The sequence below is a fragment of the Nelusetta ayraudi genome, unplaced genomic scaffold (assembly GCF_046127955.1).
Source record: "Nelusetta ayraudi isolate G7.1 ecotype Tasmania unplaced genomic scaffold, CSIRO-AGI_Nayr_v1 ptg000042l, whole genome shotgun sequence".
Lineage (NCBI taxonomy): Eukaryota > Metazoa > Chordata > Actinopteri > Tetraodontiformes > Monacanthidae > Nelusetta > Nelusetta ayraudi.
This window is the reverse complement of record NW_027466092.1, coordinates 4,167,501-4,187,623: the sequence shown is the minus strand read 5'-3', so window position 1 is coordinate 4,187,623 and position 20,123 is coordinate 4,167,501. Positions and strand designations below refer to the sequence as shown.

General features: G+C 43.1%; 1 protein-coding gene across 4 annotated transcripts in view; it reads left to right on the top strand.

Moving 5' to 3' along the window:
* Positions 1–20,123, top strand: part of LOC142893306 (uncharacterized) — a 42,291-nt gene that overhangs the window by 2,183 nt on the left and 19,985 nt on the right. The window contains exons 3-31 of one of the 4 annotated variants that reach the window (XM_076033759.1): positions 105–238; positions 1,023–1,711; positions 2,407–2,545; positions 2,655–3,007; positions 3,807–3,932; positions 4,055–4,252; positions 4,830–4,970; positions 5,502–5,762; positions 6,644–6,824; positions 6,924–7,090; positions 7,298–7,441; positions 8,441–8,619; positions 8,872–9,044; positions 9,189–9,413; positions 10,431–10,540; positions 10,998–11,213; positions 12,052–12,172; positions 12,288–12,498; positions 12,606–12,753; positions 12,996–13,170; positions 13,282–13,459; positions 13,581–13,707; positions 13,819–13,938; positions 14,930–15,083; positions 15,187–15,299; positions 16,051–16,201; positions 16,385–16,633; positions 17,231–17,443; positions 20,003–20,123. The exon at positions 20,003–20,123 is cut by the window's right edge and continues 61 nt beyond it. In XM_076033759.1, the coding sequence (XP_075889874.1) occupies positions 105–238; positions 1,023–1,711; positions 2,407–2,545; positions 2,655–3,007; positions 3,807–3,932; positions 4,055–4,252; positions 4,830–4,970; positions 5,502–5,762; positions 6,644–6,824; positions 6,924–7,090; positions 7,298–7,441; positions 8,441–8,619; positions 8,872–9,044; positions 9,189–9,413; positions 10,431–10,540; positions 10,998–11,213; positions 12,052–12,172; positions 12,288–12,498; positions 12,606–12,753; positions 12,996–13,170; positions 13,282–13,459; positions 13,581–13,707; positions 13,819–13,938; positions 14,930–15,083; positions 15,187–15,299; positions 16,051–16,201; positions 16,385–16,633; positions 17,231–17,443; positions 20,003–20,123 (5,517 nt within the window). Of the gene's footprint in view, positions 1–104; positions 239–1,022; positions 1,712–2,343; positions 2,546–2,654; positions 3,008–3,806; positions 3,933–4,054; positions 4,253–4,829; positions 4,971–5,501; positions 5,763–6,643; positions 6,825–6,923; positions 7,091–7,297; positions 7,442–8,440; positions 8,620–8,871; positions 9,045–9,188; positions 9,414–10,430; positions 10,541–10,997; positions 11,214–12,051; positions 12,173–12,287; positions 12,499–12,605; positions 12,754–12,995; positions 13,171–13,281; positions 13,460–13,580; positions 13,708–13,818; positions 13,939–14,929; positions 15,084–15,186; positions 15,300–16,050; positions 16,202–16,384; positions 16,634–17,230; positions 17,444–20,002 lie in introns of all 4 variants that reach the window. The other 3 variants (XM_076033758.1, XM_076033762.1, XM_076033761.1) reach the window with 3 other exon arrangements.

Sequence of the window (20,123 nt, the reverse complement as noted above, 5' to 3'; positions counted from 1 at the left end):
ACTATTTCCAAGAATATGAGAGTGTGGCTACTGCTCACACTGCTAACAGACTTGTTTGGGCCTGTGAGTTACTTTCAGTTTCGTTTCTCTTCGATTTGGCTCAGAAAGAAACAACAGGCAGCAGGAGGGGGAGGAGGAGGAGGAGGAACGCAGCTATATGAGGACTGCTTCAGTTTTCAGAACAGGTCTTCACCTTCGGGTAGAGATGAACCACAGACGCCATCACTGGAAGGAACAGGTAAGAAACCCTGCTTTTTATTTTGTTTTATTTTTAATACAAGCCTTCAGTTTTGAGTCCCGTGTCTCTATGAACAGTTGAGAATTGATACGCAGGTTGTTTTGTGGTTTAAAGGTGAATATGTCCCAATGATGTAATATTGCATTCATATCTTTGTGCTGATGAAGTTATTGAATTGTTACTGACTAGTGAGTCACACTGGTGTTAATGCAAATAAATTAAAATACCCAAGCAGCAGCAAAAGAAAAAAAACAAAAATACCCAAGCCGAATGCTCTTTTAATTGTAATGCAGACACGGGGAAATAAGCCAGGAATAGCAGGCGATCTTGTCACTCTGATATGAATGAACAAAGAAACAAAATGTTGGAGACTGTCCAACAAAAACAGGAAGCAAAAAGAGATTTCATAAAGTCAAACTATTAAGTTAATATTCAATAAGGAGAAGGATATAAAATGTCATCCTCATACCTAATTGAGCAAGAGGAGCCTTTTAAAACAAAAAGAAAATTACATTTCTACCAACAACATCAGTTTTTATTTTCCAATGTTTGGACAATGATAATAGTTAAATGCCAAATGCTAGTATGAGGCTTGAAAAGGCTGAATGTTTTTGATGTTAAAAAAAACAGTGATGATAGAAAAAACAAAAAAGTGGAGGCTGTTTGTCAGTGCTTGTTGGAGTTGAAACTCTGCTAAACTCCTCTCTTTCGTTCTTTAATAAAGTATTTTTATTCAAACAGATTTATTTTACTAGTGACGGTCTTTCTTCCTTTGATTTTTCAGGATTGCCCATGATGGAGCGTGTTCGGGAAAAGATCATAGACCTGGTGAAGCAAAATCCAGCTGGCATTCCCCTGAAAAAGCTGGCTGTTTTCTACAACCAGCAATATCGTGAGAACTTATCGTTGTCCTCCCTGGGCTTCGTCTCCATGGTCAGCCTGATCACTTCCCTGGATAGTCATCTGGTTTTGGTGGGGCAGATGGTACGACATAAGGATCATTTAGCTGAAAGTAAAGCTAAAAATGAAGCCGGAGCGACAGCAAAAGCTGCAGAACAAGAAGCCGTGCCTGCTCAGAAGATTCTGGAAAATGTTGTGGCCCTGATCGAAGGACATCCAGAGGGGATCCTTCTGAAGAAGCTGGCTGTTTTCTATAGGCGCAAGTACAATCACAGTCTGGTCTTAGCCCCACTGGGCTACAAAACTATTTCCAGTCTGGTGGCAACGTTAAAAGCACTTGTTGTTCGAGAGGACGTCGTTTTCCATCAGAGCCACGAGCTGCAGAAGACGGCTGTGTCTAAGAAAGCAGCAAAGAATGACAGCAGGCCTGCCACACCGCAGAGGACCCAATCTCCCAGGCCCCCTGTCTCAGCTCCTCTGGTGGATGTGGGTCCTCCTAGTGAGCCGGCTGCTTTGCCACTGGAGAAAAGAACAACACTGACCCAAGACCAGCTGTACCAACGGGTTATAGAGGTCAGTTGTCAGGACAAAATAGATTTTAAATCATTGCTTTTGCTATCGACTGTGATCATGTTTTTCATTAGCACATGAGTTGCTCTGTAAATAATAGAAATTTCTATAGTTAAAATGTCGTGTAGATAGATGGATGGATAGATAGATAGATAGATATAGAATAGAATAATTGCCAAGGACCAAAATAATAAATAACTATTAAAAGCATCTTCTAGAATTGGTAAATAAAAAAAAGAATGCTGTTCATAGCAGTCGATTTAATATGTTGACATTCAAAACAAACATTTTGTAATATCGGATGTTACAAAACAATGCGTCAGTCAGTGACAACATAAGTTATGGCGAAATCAAAAAACCAGCAGTAAGTTTGAATTTCTTCAGTTTTGACTCTGTTGTTTTTGAAGTGCATTCTAAGATTTGATTGCAGTTGAAGGAAATGGCCGTTAGGTCATAGGTCATTGCTGATCACTTGACAAAAAAATCATCAGGCATGTAAAACATAGAGATAATTGTTGATAAATGTTAACGTTGACCTTTAGTTGATTTATCTTCTGTAATCATCATTTGAGTATCGCTGTGTCATTTATTTACAGCAATGAAGCAAATAAACTAAGCAGTTAGTTGTGTTGTAGGTGATAACAGAGTTCAAGTTGACGGCTCCGTCCATGGACCAACTCCAGTATCACTACTTCCATCATTTTGGTGAACAGCTTCCACTCACACAGTACATGTCACTATATGACACCTGCCAGGCATCAAACCACAAGGGGGCGCCCTCTCCACCTGGAACATCAGCACAACCTTGCAATTCTGTGCCACAGACACCCGCTGCAGGTAGTTGTTCAAGTCACTGCATGTCTTTATATATGCAAAACCAATGGTATCATCCTTATGTAAAATGGATCTTCACTTTTGAAGTTTCTGCTTTTTTTTGTGCACGCAGGAACAGATCCTGTGAAAGAGTCCCCAAAGACACAGCAGCAGCAGCAGCAGCAGCAGCAGGGCCCTGCGTCCAACCACAGCACTGCTTCTGACATGACCAAAGAGCACATCAGCAAATTGAGAGGTGCACCTCTCAAGGAGAGCAGTGCCTCCGTGTTCAGAGAAGCTTACCATGCTCAGCTGAGAGAGGTCCACGGGGCTAACATGCGTGCGATGGAGGCGGTGGAGGGAAGCGAAGGGGACCCTGCAGAGAGGAGGTGGAGGAGGGCCCTTAATCCAGACACAGTGAACACCCTGATGGAGGATGTGATGCGTGACATTGCAGCAGAAGGCGAGCTGGTCACTAAAGAAAAGGTAACCAGGACGTGTCCCGTAGTTCGCCACTTCCTGTTGATTTCTCGGTAGCTGTAGCCTTGCGATGATATTCACCGGCTCCCTACATGCATTAAAATTCCTTCTTCAGGAACAGCTTCTTTATACACTGCACAAAAATGACATGTTGAAACGTTTGTTGGAGGGCCGTGTTGACCAGTAGTAGCAGTGTGGCCCATTTCATCACGGAGAAGACAAACAACCATTTGCACTCGCACACACACACCTACAGAGTTGCCAATTTCCCTCACATGCATTTGTTCGGAACTGTGGGAGGAAGCAGGAGAACCCACGCAGACACAGGCAGGACATGTTTCACACAGAACGGCCTCACACCAGACCAGATATCCAACCCACGGCCTTCTTGCTGTGAGGCGACAGTGCTAACAACTGCACACCCTCAAATAAATCATTCATTTTTTAGCTAAAGAAGGGGGACGATAGTCGTAACTTTTAGATGTGATGCTCTGCTCGATATGTTATTGAGCCCAAGAGTTTTCTGTTGCAGTTTCAACCCCTTGATGCATTCCAATTAGGGCTGTCAAACAATTAATTATTTTAATCGTGATTAATTGCAGAATCTTCATAGTTAACTGCGATTAATCGTGTTGGTTTGAATTGCATGTGCAAAATTCTGTTTTTTTTTTCAATTCAAGGTTGTTTCGACCCCATAGTGTAAAGTATTTCTTACCAGAAATCGACCAGAGGGGCAGACTACAGGTTAATTGCAATATATTACACAGACGTTTTTGTTTTTGTTTGCGTCTCCACCCCAATCCAGGTGGTATCCAAGGTGTGCATGCAGATGGACATCCCCTCCCTGGAAGCAGGAGGAATCAAACTCTGGATGACTCAGGCTCTCAAAGACCTTCAGTACATTATGAGAGAGATCAACATGTTCATAGAGGTTTGTTGGACATCATTTTTCCAAGCTTGTTTTTTTCTCTCAAATCCTTATATTTGATTCTATTTTTATTTATTCATTTATTTATTTATTTATTTATTTATTTAATTTCATCTCTCTGTCAGTGTACGGATGCAGTGACATCCATCTGCACCCTGTACGAGCTCGGTAAGTCTCTGGCCAGCCTGAAGGACAAGAAGCACTACGAGGAGCTGAAGCTGGGGCCGCTCTGCAAACTCCCACTCATTCACCGCATGTTCAAGATCGACAGCAACACCCGGGACGACGACATCCACCAGATAGAGACCGTGGACATTCTGAAGGTATCACCACCGTCCTGTCGTTCATGACAAGCAGAGCTAGAACATATTTACAATATTGTAATTTATCTACGTTATCTTCCCATATATTTTTATATACAGTATGTTTGTCTTTTTATATATATATTTATATATATATATATATGTATATATATATTTATGTATATATATGTATATATCTATATCTATATCTATATCTATATATATATGTATATATATATATATATATATATATATGTATATATATATATATATATATATATGTATATATATATATATATATATATATATATATATATATATACATATAAAGGACTAATCAGGATAAGATTAATCAGTCGTTGAACATCTTACATGAATAGAACTGATCTGTTGCTTGGCTGTGGAGTCTTTTGCACACCACTCTCGTCAGAAAAGAAATACACAGGCTGTCCTGGCAATGCACATTTAAGAGCAGCTCACTTTTCCCCAGCGCAATTGTAATGAAAAAAGAAAACGGGCGTGGAAGCTCTGAATTATTTCAGTCCAACCTTTTCTTTCGATTTTGAACGCATGTGCTCTCTTTCTTTCCCCTGTTCAGCACCTTCGCATGTTCAGAAAGCAGCAGACGAAACCTCGAGTGGACCTGCCTGAGTTCATGAAGTATCTGGCCGACCACTACAACTGCGAGTCTCCCTACGAGCTGGGTATCAGAATTCACAGCATCGGCCTTCCGATATCGGTAAGAGAGACGCTGTGCTGCAGGCTGCTGCCTGACCTGCTCACACTGCGCCAAATGCAGCGTCTGCCTCATAAATTAGTCACTGGAAAAATGCCCCTTTGGTCGAGTTCTGCTTCCTTGTATCCTCTTGGTGCAAATATTGAAAATATGTGTTGCTCTTGAATAAAAAAAAAACCAAAAAAAAAACCTGTTGCTTGGTAACATTCCGTGATTCGGCGACCTTAAAGTGACACCAACTCATTCCTTTCCCTTGGATGTTACAGCCAACAATCAGTTCAATGAGCTTTATTTTCATAGCACATTTAAAAAAAACCTCAGGGGGAGCCAAAGTGCTGTACATGCATACATAGAAATACATTTAAATTCAAGTTAAGAAGCATAAAGCGTTTAAAAGAAGAAAAGAATATAGAAAAAGAGGCTCGCTATAAGTGCAACTATGCAAATAAATGAAATTACAATGAAAAGAAGGCCACGGAATAAAACAATGTTTTAAGAACCAGGAGGCAAAGATTTCTCGTATCGTCTTTTCAGACCCTGATGAAGGTGAGTCGCAGTGAGCACGCTGTCTTGGAGCAGGGCAGGGAGGTCATCCAGAAAGAGCTGGAGGAGGAGACCAACGAGCGACTGAGGAAGATTAAGAGGAGCATCTTGGAGCCTTTGCAAGGATCCGCTTCCTTCTTGTCCATGGGCAACATGGAGCGCCGCAAGAAGTACGCCTCCATGATGGCCGCCGAGGTCGTGCTGGAGGTTTTCACAAATGCAGGGGGCGTGTTCGCTCCGAGGATGGCCAGGGTGGGTGCGCCGTACCTCCGCTTTGTTTCTCCTGCGTCTGCTACTGAGACTGTTGCACTGAGCTTCCACTCTCATTTGCAACAAGCTGCACTTATTTTATTGAACTTACCCTGCAAAAACAAACAAACGTCAGATCGTTAGATCTCTTCTTCAGCCGTCTCTCATTTGTGTGCGTCATGTTGTCATCATTACTGTTGTCATTGTCTCTACAAATTATATTTTTTAAGTAATATTCCAATGCATCAAACACACAGGTTAGCGTAATATCACAATTTCATTCAATCCTGATGTCTATCAACATTACATTCTGGCTCTAGAACCGCAGAAGTAAAATATTAGGCTGGAAAATAAATGGGAAAAGTGTCTCACAATTCTTTATGCCAGCTACAGCGGCGAACAAAATAATTAGAACACCTGAAAACTTTGGCCTGTGTTTGCCCCCGAAACACAATTTCATGGCCTCGTGTTCATGAAACATTTATGAGCCTCGCTACTTTTTTGTTTCATCCACTTCTAATTTTAATCATGGGTCAGCTGTTAACGCGGCTAATTTGCCTTCTTTTGTGAAGCAACATGACTGTGTGCTGTTGACAAGGGTTGGGTTGTTTTTTTGGAAGGAAAATGACCTAAATCTGCTTATGATGGTTCCAAACAATGACTTTGTATTTATTTCCTTTTCTCTGTGTATTTTAATGGTTCACACTACTAAAACCTCTTAAATATACAAATTCTTCTAGAAAGTTTGGCCACCACTCTATAATGTAACCCAAAAATGAATGTGGTGACAGTTAAAAGTGGGATGCCAAACAGGCCTTTTTTAGCTGAGTTGTTTTTGAGTTGTGCCATCTCTCACGCGCACCTTTGTTTCTCTGTGACTCCAGCATGTCCAGAGCTTCTTGCAACAGGTGACTGATAACCGGCTGGCCAGGTCTCTGTTCCAGCTGGCCATCTGCGGAGGCTCACTGGCTGTTCCACACGACCTGGTCCCCAAAGACAAGGCCTCCAAAACCAGTGACCAAATGAAAACAGAGGACACGCCCACAGCTTCTCTGCCCAGTGAAGGTACCAATGAATCACATCATGAGTTTTTATTCCTCCCATTCAAGCTTGACAGTGGTTCTTAATGTTGCCATGTGATATTTTCTCCACTGTGTCTCGCAGCCAAAGTCAAGCAGTACATCAAAGACAGCGTGTCTTCCCAGAACTCCACCTTCACCTTGCTCCACCTGGCGTCTTTAGAGAAGAAGCTGGCCAAACATTTCCAGGTGAAAGATTTCCGTTCCTTAGAGCAAGGAAACTTTCTGGAGTTCCTGGTCAAGCACATTCAGGTATGTCTTATTTTTTCATTTTCTTAGAAAAATTATAGTAATGCTGCTTGCCAAATCCACTATGTGAAAACAAGAACTGTTCAAATGTGGGTCCTGGTTTCAGGTGTTAATACGCTGATTAATGACCTTTTCACTGTGTGTGTGTGTGTGTGTGTGTGTGTGTGTGTTTGTGTGTGTGTGTGGGTGTGTGTGTCTGGGTGCGTGCAGCTGCTGCAGGACTCGCTGGGGTCCGCTCTCATTCTGGGCAGTGGCACCATGGAACTAGCAGGAAATGGTTTCAGACCCACAAGACAAGATGTGTTTGAGTTCATCAATCAGTGCGGCGACATTCCGTCCACCGATCCGGACGAGGTGAGTCATTTTAAAGGCTCATCGATCCACTTCAGATAGCATGGATGGCTGTCAAATCCTCAGATTTAGTTGCAACAAGGCATTTTCTTCCATGCAACTGCTGCCCGCTGCATATTTTCTCTTTTTGGGACCATCCTCTTGGTTTTTGAAAATTTCAGATCAGCAGTTTGTCAAACACTCAGACCTGCAGCCTGTCTGGCACCAACGGCCACGTTCACCACCTTCAAAGTCTCCTCAGTGCCCTTTCTTCCGTTCTCTTAGACCCTCAGCAAGATGTCCTTAGCACGTCTCCATACCCAAATTATTTGAGTTGCTGCCACTTGATTGGCTGATTAGCTGGGGAGCCCGTCTGACAGCAGGTTTTGTATTTATGGCATTGTCAGGCAGCCTTCCTTAAGAAACGGCGGTGCAAGATGGCAGCTAGCTGGGAGCGAGACCCTTGCTCTATCTACGTTCTTATTAGGGCTGTCAAACAAGTCATTTTTTTAATTGCGATTAATCGCAGCATCTTCTTAGGTAACTGTGATTAATTACGGTTTGAATCGCATGTGTAAAATTCTGTTATTTTGCATAATGTTAAGTATATCTTAACAGAAATTGACCAGAGGGGCGACTACGGGTTACTAAAAGGACAAAAAGGCTTGCGTTTGAAATGTGACTAAAACAATGAACACGTTATGGATTGTATTTAATTAATCGCGATTATTGCGTTAATGCTGACAGCCCTAATTCTTATATATATGAGAAAAAAAATCTAAGGGGAGGAAAACCAAATTACGTTTATTGTACTGTGAGTAAACACTTTTATTAGTGTATTTATGGGCAGCATTTTAAACGTTTACCAATATAAAAATCATAAATCAAGCCAATTTTTACACACTGGACCTTTAACAAATCAGACAACATTTCACCTGACAAAGTGGCCAGTGAGTGGGTGTGTTTGACTCTATACACTGTTTTCATCATCTGAACCGCTGCTATCTGTCTGTCTTTGATCAGCTCTCTCACGTGGAGTCAGCACTGAGGTGCCACTACAGAGTGCGGGACAGTCGTGACCTGGGCTACGGCCCGCTGCATACACTGGCCGGCTTGGTGCAGCGCCAGAGGAGTCTCGCCGGGGGCGGGCTGAGCACCGTCTTCTATGAGTCAGCGCTGTTTGCCAAGCACTGCAAATCGAGGTTAGCGTGGTTTCATCAGACCGACTGCTTTTGTGCCCAAAATTCTAAATCCCACGCCGAGGTTGTATTTTAATCCCGTTTTTCAAGCGGCGTACCTTTCAGTGTACCTTTCGTGTGCAGTCAACCTGAAAATGTGGAGTTCTTTTTAACGCCAGCAGAATGGTTACTTCAATACTCAAGGCGAAACACAGCACTGGTATTATTAAATAAACACTCAGAGGGTTTGCATTGGCTCTGTCTTTCCACAAACAGGGCTGAAAGTGGGTGCGAGGCGGTGGGACACCTTGGCGAGATGTCCAAAGCGCAGGCCCTGGCCAGTTTACTCTCCTGCCCCCTGCTGGAGGATTTGAGCGAGTGGAGCCAGTGGGAGCTTATCTTCAAACCCCAGCACGACTCGCTCAAAGAGTTCATCGAAAGAAACGCAGGTATTAGTGGGACGTCGCCAACAGTGGGTTTGGCTTCCATCTCGTCTCGGATTTTTCTTTCCCTCTTCTTCAGCTTGCTGTTTTTTTAAGCTCATGATGATGATGTTGACGATAATGATGATGATGATCTGCTTCCGCACGCAGCTAACACAGGGCTGGCGGCGCTGGAGGTGACGCCGGGCTCGCTGCTGAGGATCACCTCGCACACTGGGGACAAGCATTTCGCCGCCGCCGCCGCAAGCCTCGACCCCGTTGGCACCGCGGGACATCTTGTCTCCATGGTGGTCGCTGACGGACCTGTCAACGCTCCCATAGCTCTCCTGGCCAATCACATGCAGAGCTCCCTGGCAGCAGCTGTGGTAAAAGAAGGTACTTCAACAACTGTCTACCATCTTTCTCACCACCCAAGTTCCCCGATACTCTGGGAAGTTACAAAGTGCTTCCTGTGTTTAACATCGTCTTCATAGCCGGTCGTCTCGTGTTCAGTTCACTTCAGTGCAAGTGGTAAAATCTGTCGGTCAGTCTGGTTTACGGTGGCTGCAGCTGTTTGACCAATATTCATGAAGCTCTCCATCTTTATGCTTCATTAGTCCCACATTGCGAAACCTTTTATTCAAAGATTCTCCACATTGAATAATTCAAGAAGTCGTCGGTCAGTTCAGCTGAGAACTCTCATCACTGTGCATCGCGTCTGCAGTTCAGAACAGCGCGAAATGTAGAGGGTTTCAGGGTTTTACACACACACACCCAGACAAACACACACACACAGACACACACACACACACACACACACACACACACACACACACACACACACACTTTTGCCAAGTTGAATTGATGATAGGAGAAAAAAGGCTCATTTAGCCGCCCACTTATTGAGTGATGGTTGTGTTTTACGCCAGAGCTTTGCCATTCAAAGGTCCATGCAGTGTTGTTGTGTGCAGTGTGTGAGTGTGATATGAGCGAATAAACGAATATGAATTTAATAGGAGCGTTGCAAGCTGTGTACTAGGAATCAAAGAAAAAACACGCACTCTCCACAAAATGTCTAAAGAAAGAACTTTACAGATGCACGGCTAAATAGTGCACTTAAGAAAAAAGAAGAAAGGCCAGCAGCATTTCATTTTTCTTCCTTGGGCTTTTTTTGATGTTGAACAAAAAATATCAGCTCATCAGACCGGACTTCAATACTCTACTGTCCACTTTGGAACTCGGCAATGACACCAAAGCCACGTCTGAACTTTGCCAGGACGTTTCAGACCTGATTCACGTTTAGTCCTCGGTCCTGTTATGCTTTTATAATCACTGGCTTATAATGACTGCCTTGCATTTCAAACGCCACATGATGTATAAGACTGCTTGAAAAAAAGAGTTTGTGTTTCCCAGATTTATCCCTGGAGGAAGACGACGTGTCACGTCACAGTCAAGTGGCCAAATTCCTCCTGGCGTGTTTGACACGAATCCCCAGCAGAATGCGTCAGGCTCTGATGCAGCAGGTCAGTTGTGCAGCGTCGCTTTCAAGATTGTAGGATCTTCTTTCCTCTTTTTTTTCTCTCCTGGAGAGGGGAAACAAGCGCAATCGTTGCGACAAGACGTTGGTCAATAAATCTAACGCTCACTTTAAAGCTGAAAAGTGGCCACTGATATCCAGGTTTGTCTTCATATACCACTTTAGCACAGCTGTGAAGTGCAGTGAGAAGATTTCTGTCTCCTTGGGCGTCAGTCACCTCGGACTCAGATCTTATGATCGCTGGAATTGACGTGTTTTATACGGTTGTCACAACAACCGCTGATCGTTTTTAGCGAACCGGTGCGTTGAGTCAGATGTGTCAGCCGAGTGGCTCGTTGATCTGTGATGCTGAGTTCTCCTTGTACTCGTCTTTCCAGAAGATGTCTGCTACGACTAGATGTCCAAATCATAGACATTTCACACCGTTTTCATTGTGACCTCAGGTGTTTTTGGAGCCTTTCTCTCGTGTCCTGGGCCAGGCCAGATCTAAAAAGGTCCTGATCACCGTCGCCCAGTCTGACGCCAGGCATTTGAGCTGTCTGCACCGGCTGGGAGTCCTGCTCGGCATCACAGACTGGGTCAAAGACTACCAGAGGAAACTGAATCCATCACAGAGCCACAACGGCATCAGCCACATGGCACCGCTGGAACAGATCAAGGTCGGAAAAAAATGTTGACGTTGGTCAAGTCAGAAAAGTCCCATCACACAAATAAACAGATTTCATTGCCTTATGAGGTACACCTCGCTAATGTTGTGTACCTAATGAAACCTTTTGTTTGTTTCAGAAGCTGTCACTGCAACAGACACAAAAATGTTTATTTTCCTGTTTGTTATGAACAAATTGTTCATAAATAACAACACAATGTTCTTGTGTTTGTCATGGAGTGTTTACCTGTACCAGTGCTACCATGTGAAATTTTAACTAACACACTCTGAAAAGATGTCCAAACATTTTGCTCTGTGTATTCAACAAGATTGTGGCTTTTCACCTTTTAAGTCTCTTGTATTTAAACTAGGGCTGTCAGCGTTAACACGTTAATCGCAATTAGTTTAATGCAATCCATAACGCATAATTTTTTTTATAATCGCATTTCAAAACATAGACGGAAGTGGCGTAAATATGCAATCATATTTGTGCGCGTTTATTTGTCAGTATCTAGTTTCAGAGTGCAAGACAGATTAAATCAGACAAACAACGCACACGTAAGAGAGCAACAGAGTGGGCTGGCTATGGTGCGTCTGGTGTGAACCCGGTGAAGCCTTTTTGTCCCTTTTACTAACCCTTTTACTAAGAAATATTGTACATCATGGGGTTAAAATTGCCTTGAAATTCAAAATAACAGAATTTCACAATTGCAATTCAAACCGCGAATAATCACATAACTATGAAGATGCTGCGATTAATTGCGATGAAAAAAAATTGTCGTTTTCAACTTTCAAGGTTATTTGGCTCTTTGTTATTTAAATACTGCCTTTCCTTCCCCTTCTTTCTTTAGTCCAACCTGGTTGATTCCCAGAGCAGCAGTCTGTCTGCTTTAAATACGAGTGAAGATGAGTATTTGGAGGAGAGCAGCCAACACAGCAACTCTGGCGCTTCCCACCAGAGCTCACATCAAGGTGAGTCTGAGCAGCACAAAAAAGCTATTGAAACCATGTGCAAAACACACTGGATTACCGGTTTTCATTGCTGAGTTAATTTAGCACTCGCACTAAATATTTTTCTTCTTCTTAGTTAACGGGGTGCAGGATGAAGAGGAAGAAGAGGAGCTCTATGAGCTGAGGTCCCCTCCAAATGGAGAGATGTCTGACGTCAGCAGTGAGCCTGAGGAAGGCCAAGACACGGAAAGGGAGGCCAAAGTGCCTGATGCTCAAGACGAGGATGCAGCTGGCAGCTCGTCGGAGGCCACAGTGGACCAGCACAGAGCCATCATCGAGGACATCAGGTGACGTTGCATCCGGATGCTCTCTGCCGTCACCTCACCACCGACATGTTGCCCGTCGCTGACATGCACAAATACTGTATGTTTCAACACCTGCATTTCCTGAACAGGAAGAGCGAGTTTGGTATCGGTGTGGAGCTGAACGCCGAAGGCCAGAAGCTGATGAAGGTCCACCAGGATCGACTGGGCCGCAGCTTGGACCGCCTGTCCACGGAACTCTACAGCAAAGACACACACTTCGTCCTAGAGCTCATTCAGGTGTCGTTTGCAAAAAAAAAGTTTAGCAGCATTATTTATGTTTATTATTATCTATATTACATTATTTATATACATATATATATATATATATATACATACATACACATATATATGTACATATGTACACATATATTATACAGCACAGTTCAAACACAGAATTAAGAACAATTTATATTCAGTAAATCTACAACTCACTGGTTATTGACCATTGCTAAATGAGTTTTTCCCCCTCCGTTTCTTAGAACGCCGACGACAACAGCTATCCGTCGGACGGTGTCCAGCCAGCTCTTGCCTTTGTGGTGGAGACAAACTGCATCACTATTCTTAACAACGAGGTGGGCTTCCAGGAAAAGAACATCAGGGCTATCTGCGACGTGGGCCGCAGCACCAAGGGCAAACACAAATACGGATACATTGGTGAGTATGTTTGCGCGTCCTGGCAGGAGATCAGTTCAAGGCATGGAAGAAACACCAAAGGATCAAGTATTTATTTATAATGGTGTCTTGTTTGTCTCTCCCCCCACACAGGACAAAAGGGCATTGGTTTTAAATCAGTCTTTAAAGTCACAGATTGTCCGGAGATTCACTCCAGCGGCTTCCACCTGCGTTTCGACAAGACCTGCGGCCCCATGGGATACATCCTCCCCCACTGGGCCGACGACGAGAGGCCGCTGGACACCAAGCTGGAGGAAATAAATCAGCACAGGTGGAACAGTGGTCATTAATTTACTGGACCGGACGTCCTTGTCCCCCCAACAGTAGAACGAAATAAAAAAAAAGCGCCAACTTTTGTCCACTTTTATTTATTGGCCTTTGCTCTCTTACAGCTGGACCACCAAGATCTGCCTCCCGCTGCGCTCTGAGAGCCATCAGACCAGAAACCTGTTTCACGACGTGCACCCTTCTCTGCTTCTCTTTCTGCACCGCCTGCGCTCCATCACCATCTACAACCAGGTCACACTTTGCGCCTTAAAAGTTTGCTGTAACAAAATAAAGCATATTCTGAGTGTTGGTCTCTTCAGAAGTTATTTACCCCTCATTTTGCTCTTTCTGCCTGTTTTGCAGCGAGTGAAGAGCCTTGTGACAATGACACGTAAAGACCTGAGCCATAACGTCCTGGAGGTGGAGCACACTGATGGCATCGAGCGCTGGCTCGTGGTCAAAACTACACTCCAGCCCAAGAAGGTAATGAACGCAGTGCAGCTGTTCACAGACATCCAGCTTTTTCATTTGTGACCATTAGGGGGAAAAGATCAACATCAAGGCCGCATTGTTTTTGTTTAGTTTTGTTGTGCCAGCAGACTAAAATTCCGACATTCAATGCAGTAACAAACTCAAGGACTGAAATTTAGCGGCAGGCGGTCCTGCCTTTGTGTCTCGTACCTGCCTGATTTAAATGGGCTTCAGTGCTGAATTTACAGTGCTATGTTGTCATGTTGTCATGTTAACTCACTAGTTTTCTGTTTGTTTTTCTGTTTTTTTTTGTTTTCATTTGAAAAAAAAAAACTCTGCCTGCTGGGTTTATTCTGCAAAGGCAGAGCTTGAACCAGGGAGTGTAATTAGTTCAAGACCCGCCTGTTGTATGAATCTTATTTATTATTGATGATAAATGATGATAATAATTATTATTATGGAGAGAGGAATCAATAGGAAACAACCAGACAGTACGTGCCAAAGTGCAGTTAACGGTCAAGATGTTGACAGTGACGTTATCCTCCCCACTTCCCATTTTATCCTGCAGCTTATTCTCACAGCTTTCAACAAATGTTTCCTTTAAACTTGAGGGATTTGGACCTTCAAAAGCATTTGAATTGGTTTTGAGTAACAACTTGTAATCAAGGCTTCCTAGTGGGTAAAAATCTGTCTGTTTCAACATTCTAATGTTTGGAGAGAATAGATCCAGTTTATTCAGTTTCCTCTCTTGCTGATTTGACCGGATTTGTTAGGGAAAAAAAAACAATCACTCATTCAACAGTGTTTAGGTGTCTTACATTCTGCAATCACATCATAAAAATCTGACTTCAGTGTGAAACAAGTCTACAATATCTGCTGCGCGTCTCCATTTTTTCTTTCCTCTCTTTTTTTCAAGTGGAAAAATGTGCTTTAGTTTCCTGGCAGCAATTTCACAGCCACCAGGCTCCCTTTGTGAACTCCAACCTCTCTTTTCACGTGTTAGATTAAAGAAGACGTTGAGTCCACTGAGCTGGCGCTGGCCTTCCAGCTGAACAGCAACCAGACAGACAGTGACATCACTCACCACCAGCCACAGAAACAGCCTGTGTTTGCATATTTACCCCTTCGGAGCTTCGGCTTTCGTTTCATCATCCAAGGTAAGAAGTTAAAAAATAGTGCAATTGATGTCCTGATGTAATTATGCATTACCAAGGACACCGTTTCTACATTTGTTTTAACTTAATTGACAATCTTCTTCAGGTGATTTTGACATCCCCTCATCTCGAGAGGACGTGGACAGGGACAGTTCATGGAACCAGTGGCTGCGATCTGAGATCCCCCAGCTCTTCCTACAGGCCATGAATGTCTTCACTGTAAGTTAAAATCATTTCTACAGATTCTTTATTTACATAAATGTAAAATTTCTAGACAAAGTAAAGGGTGTTTTTTATATGAAATGCTATTTAAAAGCAGCCGTGCTTGCAACGTCATTGGTATGCGTCGACGCACCAATACAAGCATGGCGGGTAGCTGGAAATGCAAACATTATTTTGAGTTCATCTCGTCTAAATGAAAGAATCTTGTGGTTTGTTGTACATTATGTACAGGAAACAAGACGTTCTCAACTGTTACTTTTTTAACTAAAGTGATTATTAATTAGTAATTGATTACTTAGGAAACAAGGTAGTTAAAGAAATAATTTGATTACTTTTTTTTAAGAAGTAATCAGTAGTTGGATTACTTTTATGGATTAATCCCAACAACCCTGTTTCCAAATTAGTGCTTTAACTACAGGCGTGTTGCTCCTTATTATGGTGATGAATCAAATTTCATATAAAAAAAATGATAACTTAGATGCTTTAAGCAAAAAGGTGAAAGATTTGAAGCACTGAACCAACTGACATCACAGAAGTTCTACTTTCTGATTTTGTCTTTGTGCAAAAGTCAAACAGGCTTTCGTGAGAAGCGGAAACCTGAAAGTTTAATGTTGTGCTGTTCCATCTAAAAAAATCATGACAAAAGTTACTGTAATTATTGATGCAAATTCGACAGTTAATGAATGTTTCATCAGCCTGCAGCTCTTGCCTTTCTTTGAAGCAGCACGCTGTTGTCTCTCTGCTTCAGGAACACCCAGAGTTCAGGGGCCTGAAAGGCCTCTGCAGATTCCTGCACTTCATCCCCCTTCCTGATGAGGTGCTGGACTTCTTCAAGCCTGTTGCCGGGAAGATTATTCAGCTGCTCAAGGGCGAAGCTTTTCTACCAACTCTCAGCTCAGGTACTCATAATCAAAATGTTTTGTATAAATAGAAAGAAAAAAAGCCAGCCAAATTAAACATGCATAAAATTAAACTTTATTTAAATGAAAAACAAAACAAAAAAATCCACAGACAGCTACTGTACTGTATGTGCTGCAACAACTGACAACCATTGCATCCTCTCCATACTCCCTCGCTCCCAGATGGCAAGGTTGTGAGAAAGCTGCCGTCCCAAGTGGCCATCTGTCAGGACTCCGTGATCCGAGACGTGATTGGCGGAGACGAGCTCGAGCGGCACTTGTCTCTGTCTTACCTCCATCCCGACGTGGCCAAAGCCCCGCCCACCTCTCTGCTTGCTCACCTGGGGGTCAGGTACCTGCGGGGATCGGATGTCTCCACGGTAACCACGGCCATGGCCAAGGAGTTGGTGAGAGCGGAAGGCATCCATTCAGGTGTGTGAAGCCGCAGAAGGTCACCAGGGCACAGAAACCTTGGTGTCTTTGAAAAATGGAAATAGCTTTTGCGGCACTGATATACAACGCTTAAAAGATTTATTTGGCCACTTGCTGTAAAAATTGAAAAAAAAAAAAAATTTAATCTGAAAATGTCATTGTTGTGAATTTGGCAAAGAGAGTATTCCTTCTCATGAAGTACTCCTTCTCATGAACATTTTTATTGCTAAATTTACCCACTGACTGAGCTTCACTAAGAAGTCAAATTAATCGCACATAACAACCACTAAAATAATATTCATGCTCAGTAACACAAGTAAACTATCCATGTAACATTACCATAGGTAATTTGAAATGAACAGATGACAATAAAAATTCAATTATAGTGTTAAAAATATAATTTTAGTTAAAGAGCTTCTCCTTATTAGTACATTAACCATAAGAGGAACATAGACATGGTTCTGGTGTTTACCAGTGCAGCTGCACTCAGCGGTGGTGTGAAGATGTAGGTCACAGCCAACGAGTCGGCAGTCTCAGCTCCTCATTCACTTCGTTTTGGTGTCAGCACCGTGGTATAAAATGTCGCTCTCACTGAAGGTGGCGGTCTGCGTCAGCTGGCCAGGCTGCTGGTCTGCAACTTCCGCGCCATGGAGCACGGCTACGAAGACGCAGACTCCGTCTTGAGGAACCTCAGTAGCCTCCCCATCATCCCCCTGGCTGACGGACGGGTGGTGGCGCTGAGTGAGGAAGGCGTGTTCTTCCCAATGGAGGAAAGCCAGACCAGCAAAAAGAAAAGTCCGTCTCAGACAGGTAAGAGTGAACGCACGGGTTGCTGTGCGCTCTGCTCGCTAGTTTGTGGTGGATGTAGTGTTTTTGCATCGTGCACACCACTACTGTTTTTGCAACAAAACGTTTTTTTAATGAAACTAAAGGAAAATGACTAACCGGTAATCAGAAAGAAAGACCCATGTGCACAAGACATGTGCACATTTTATAAGTATGTGCACATTTTTGGAGTAATTCAATTATTCACCGCTGGCCAAATGATTCCAAAATAACAGTTTCCCCTGTTCAACCATCACAACAATATTTCTCAGAACTCTAAAGGAAGGAAAAAATAATACATGTCAGGCACGAGCGTTCACACTTTTTCATTTGGTGAGAAAGCAGTCAAGTGTTTGCTGTCACCCAGTTGATGGTGAAAGATTCACATGTTGTCCCGACTGTGTGTTTGCTTCACGGAGGCGAGAGGCTTTCTCAAAGAGAAATGGTGTGAAACTGGAGATTAATTAAAAATAGAGCGAAATTATTTGGCACATTTGGGTTTTGGGCTCTGCGAGAGGCTATTTCAGGCTGCGCGCAGATTTATTTTCCCAGTTTAAGAAAGAAAAAAGAGAGAGGAGGAAGAGGAAAAAGGGTTTTTATTATGTAAGACATTTAAAAGGCTCCTTAAGGGTCCCCACATTTAGAGATATTAGACCGGCAAAGTAGGTGTACGACAGACCTGATCTTTCCAAGAATAAGCAGGTTCTCACAATGGAACATGCACGCACAAAAGTGGAGGCGCTGCATCCGTTGTGCGTCATCGTCACGCTGAGAAACGGCAGCCAAAGCAGAGGTTTAGAATGGCAAGCGTGAATAATTGATTTTCACACTCTGATGTAAGAATCCTTTCACTTTGTTGGACTTGATAGTCGTGTACTCTTAAGTGCTCTGCCGCCTCAGGCAGATGCTCGGAGACCTCACGGACATCAGATGAATTTGGCCGTGGTCTCTGACAGGTTCTACCTCCACACGTTGGCGAAAGCGGGATGGATTTATGCTTCAGAGTTCAAAGACACACTGAGAAAGTCTGCAGTTTATTTATTATTGCGAGTAATGTCCTTATTACAAAACCAAAAAACTAGAATGCAGCCCAGCAGGGGTGCAGTACACTCACCAACTACTTTCATATGTACATCTTGATAGTGCCAGGTGCCTAATAAAAAGGGTCAGTGAGTCTATATGCAGTAAGTATCTACACACTTGCAAGGTTGGAAGTGTTGTGTGTTCATAGATGCTATTCTGCAGACCTTGGCTGGAACCAGTGGTTATTTCAGTTTCTGTTGCCTTTCTATGGTCTCCAACCAGTCTGCCCATTCTGACCTCTGACCCCTGACATCAACAAGGCATTTTCCTCCCCAACTGCTGCTGGCGGGATTTTTTTCTCTATGTAAACCCTCAAGATGGTTGTGCCAGTGTGCAAAAACTCATTAACGACCATGATCGCTACCTTCAAAGTCACTGGAAATCTTCTTTCTTCTCCATTCTGATGCTCAGTTTGAACTTCAGCGAGTCATTTTTTCTAACGACTACATCCCTGAGTGCAATGAGTTGCTGCCTCGTGATTGGCTGATTAGTTATTTGTGTTATCAAGAAATGAGAACCAAGAAATGATCAAGAAATAAAGAAAAACTATCAAGAAATGAACATTTTGCTTAATAAAGTGACCGCTGTGTGTAGCTTACTAGGTTTACCTTATGCAGTGGATACAGGTATTATTGGGTAAATTAAAGGGAATCTGGAATTCATTTTTTTCACTTCATGGATTAAATTCAGAAATATTCATAATTGAAATGAGGATTTTGCTTCTGGCAGCATTGCATTTTTCAAAGTCTTGTATCTTCTCTCCTTCCCCCCAACCTTACGGAAACACTTGAGTTCTCTGTACATTTCATCCTCACAATTGTCCATCATCTAAAATGACCACACCATTTTGTGGGCAGTGCAGCCTGTATATTTCAGCCTTTAATATTTGATTTTATCAAAAATATCATCTAAATATACGTGCAGCATCGTCAGCATGAACGACCCTGCAAAGGAGGAGAATGAAATGGAACTTGGCAGGAATAGAGTTAGTGGGTCTGAGCTCTCTAAAGCAGGCAGGTTTTTCAGGTCACTGAGTGTAGTCAGAGCGAGACTTGTGCGGCACAGACCTGGGAATACGCTCCGAGATGCAGTGGAGTGGACAGAGATGTGTGTGATAGCGTAAGAGAGACAGCTGAGATCGTCACAGTGTTCCTCTGAAATATTCAGCGGTGCAGAGACCGGTGAGGAGGTTCTCCGAGCCATGAAAGTGGGTCACTGGAGATTTGGGCTAACTCGCCCAAAAGGAACCAAAAGAGTGAATCAAAACAATTTCCGTGTTTGCCGTCATAAATAATAGAACAAAACGGCAGAACTTGAAGGAACACAAACCTATGACACTTTGCTGATTTACAGAAAACTGCTGCGTTTCCAAGAGAATATTTCAGGTTGCAGTTTTGGATGTTGCTAACCCAGTTTTTCTGTCACTTTTTTTATTTATTTATTTTTATTTGATTTTCTCAGGAGCTCTCTCAGCCCTGTACAGAGATATAAACGTCGTGCTCCCTGATCTGCTGAGCTGCGTGGAGTCTTTGGAGAGCCAGCAGGTCCGAGAGCTGCTGAAAAGACTCGGCGTCCACGAAAT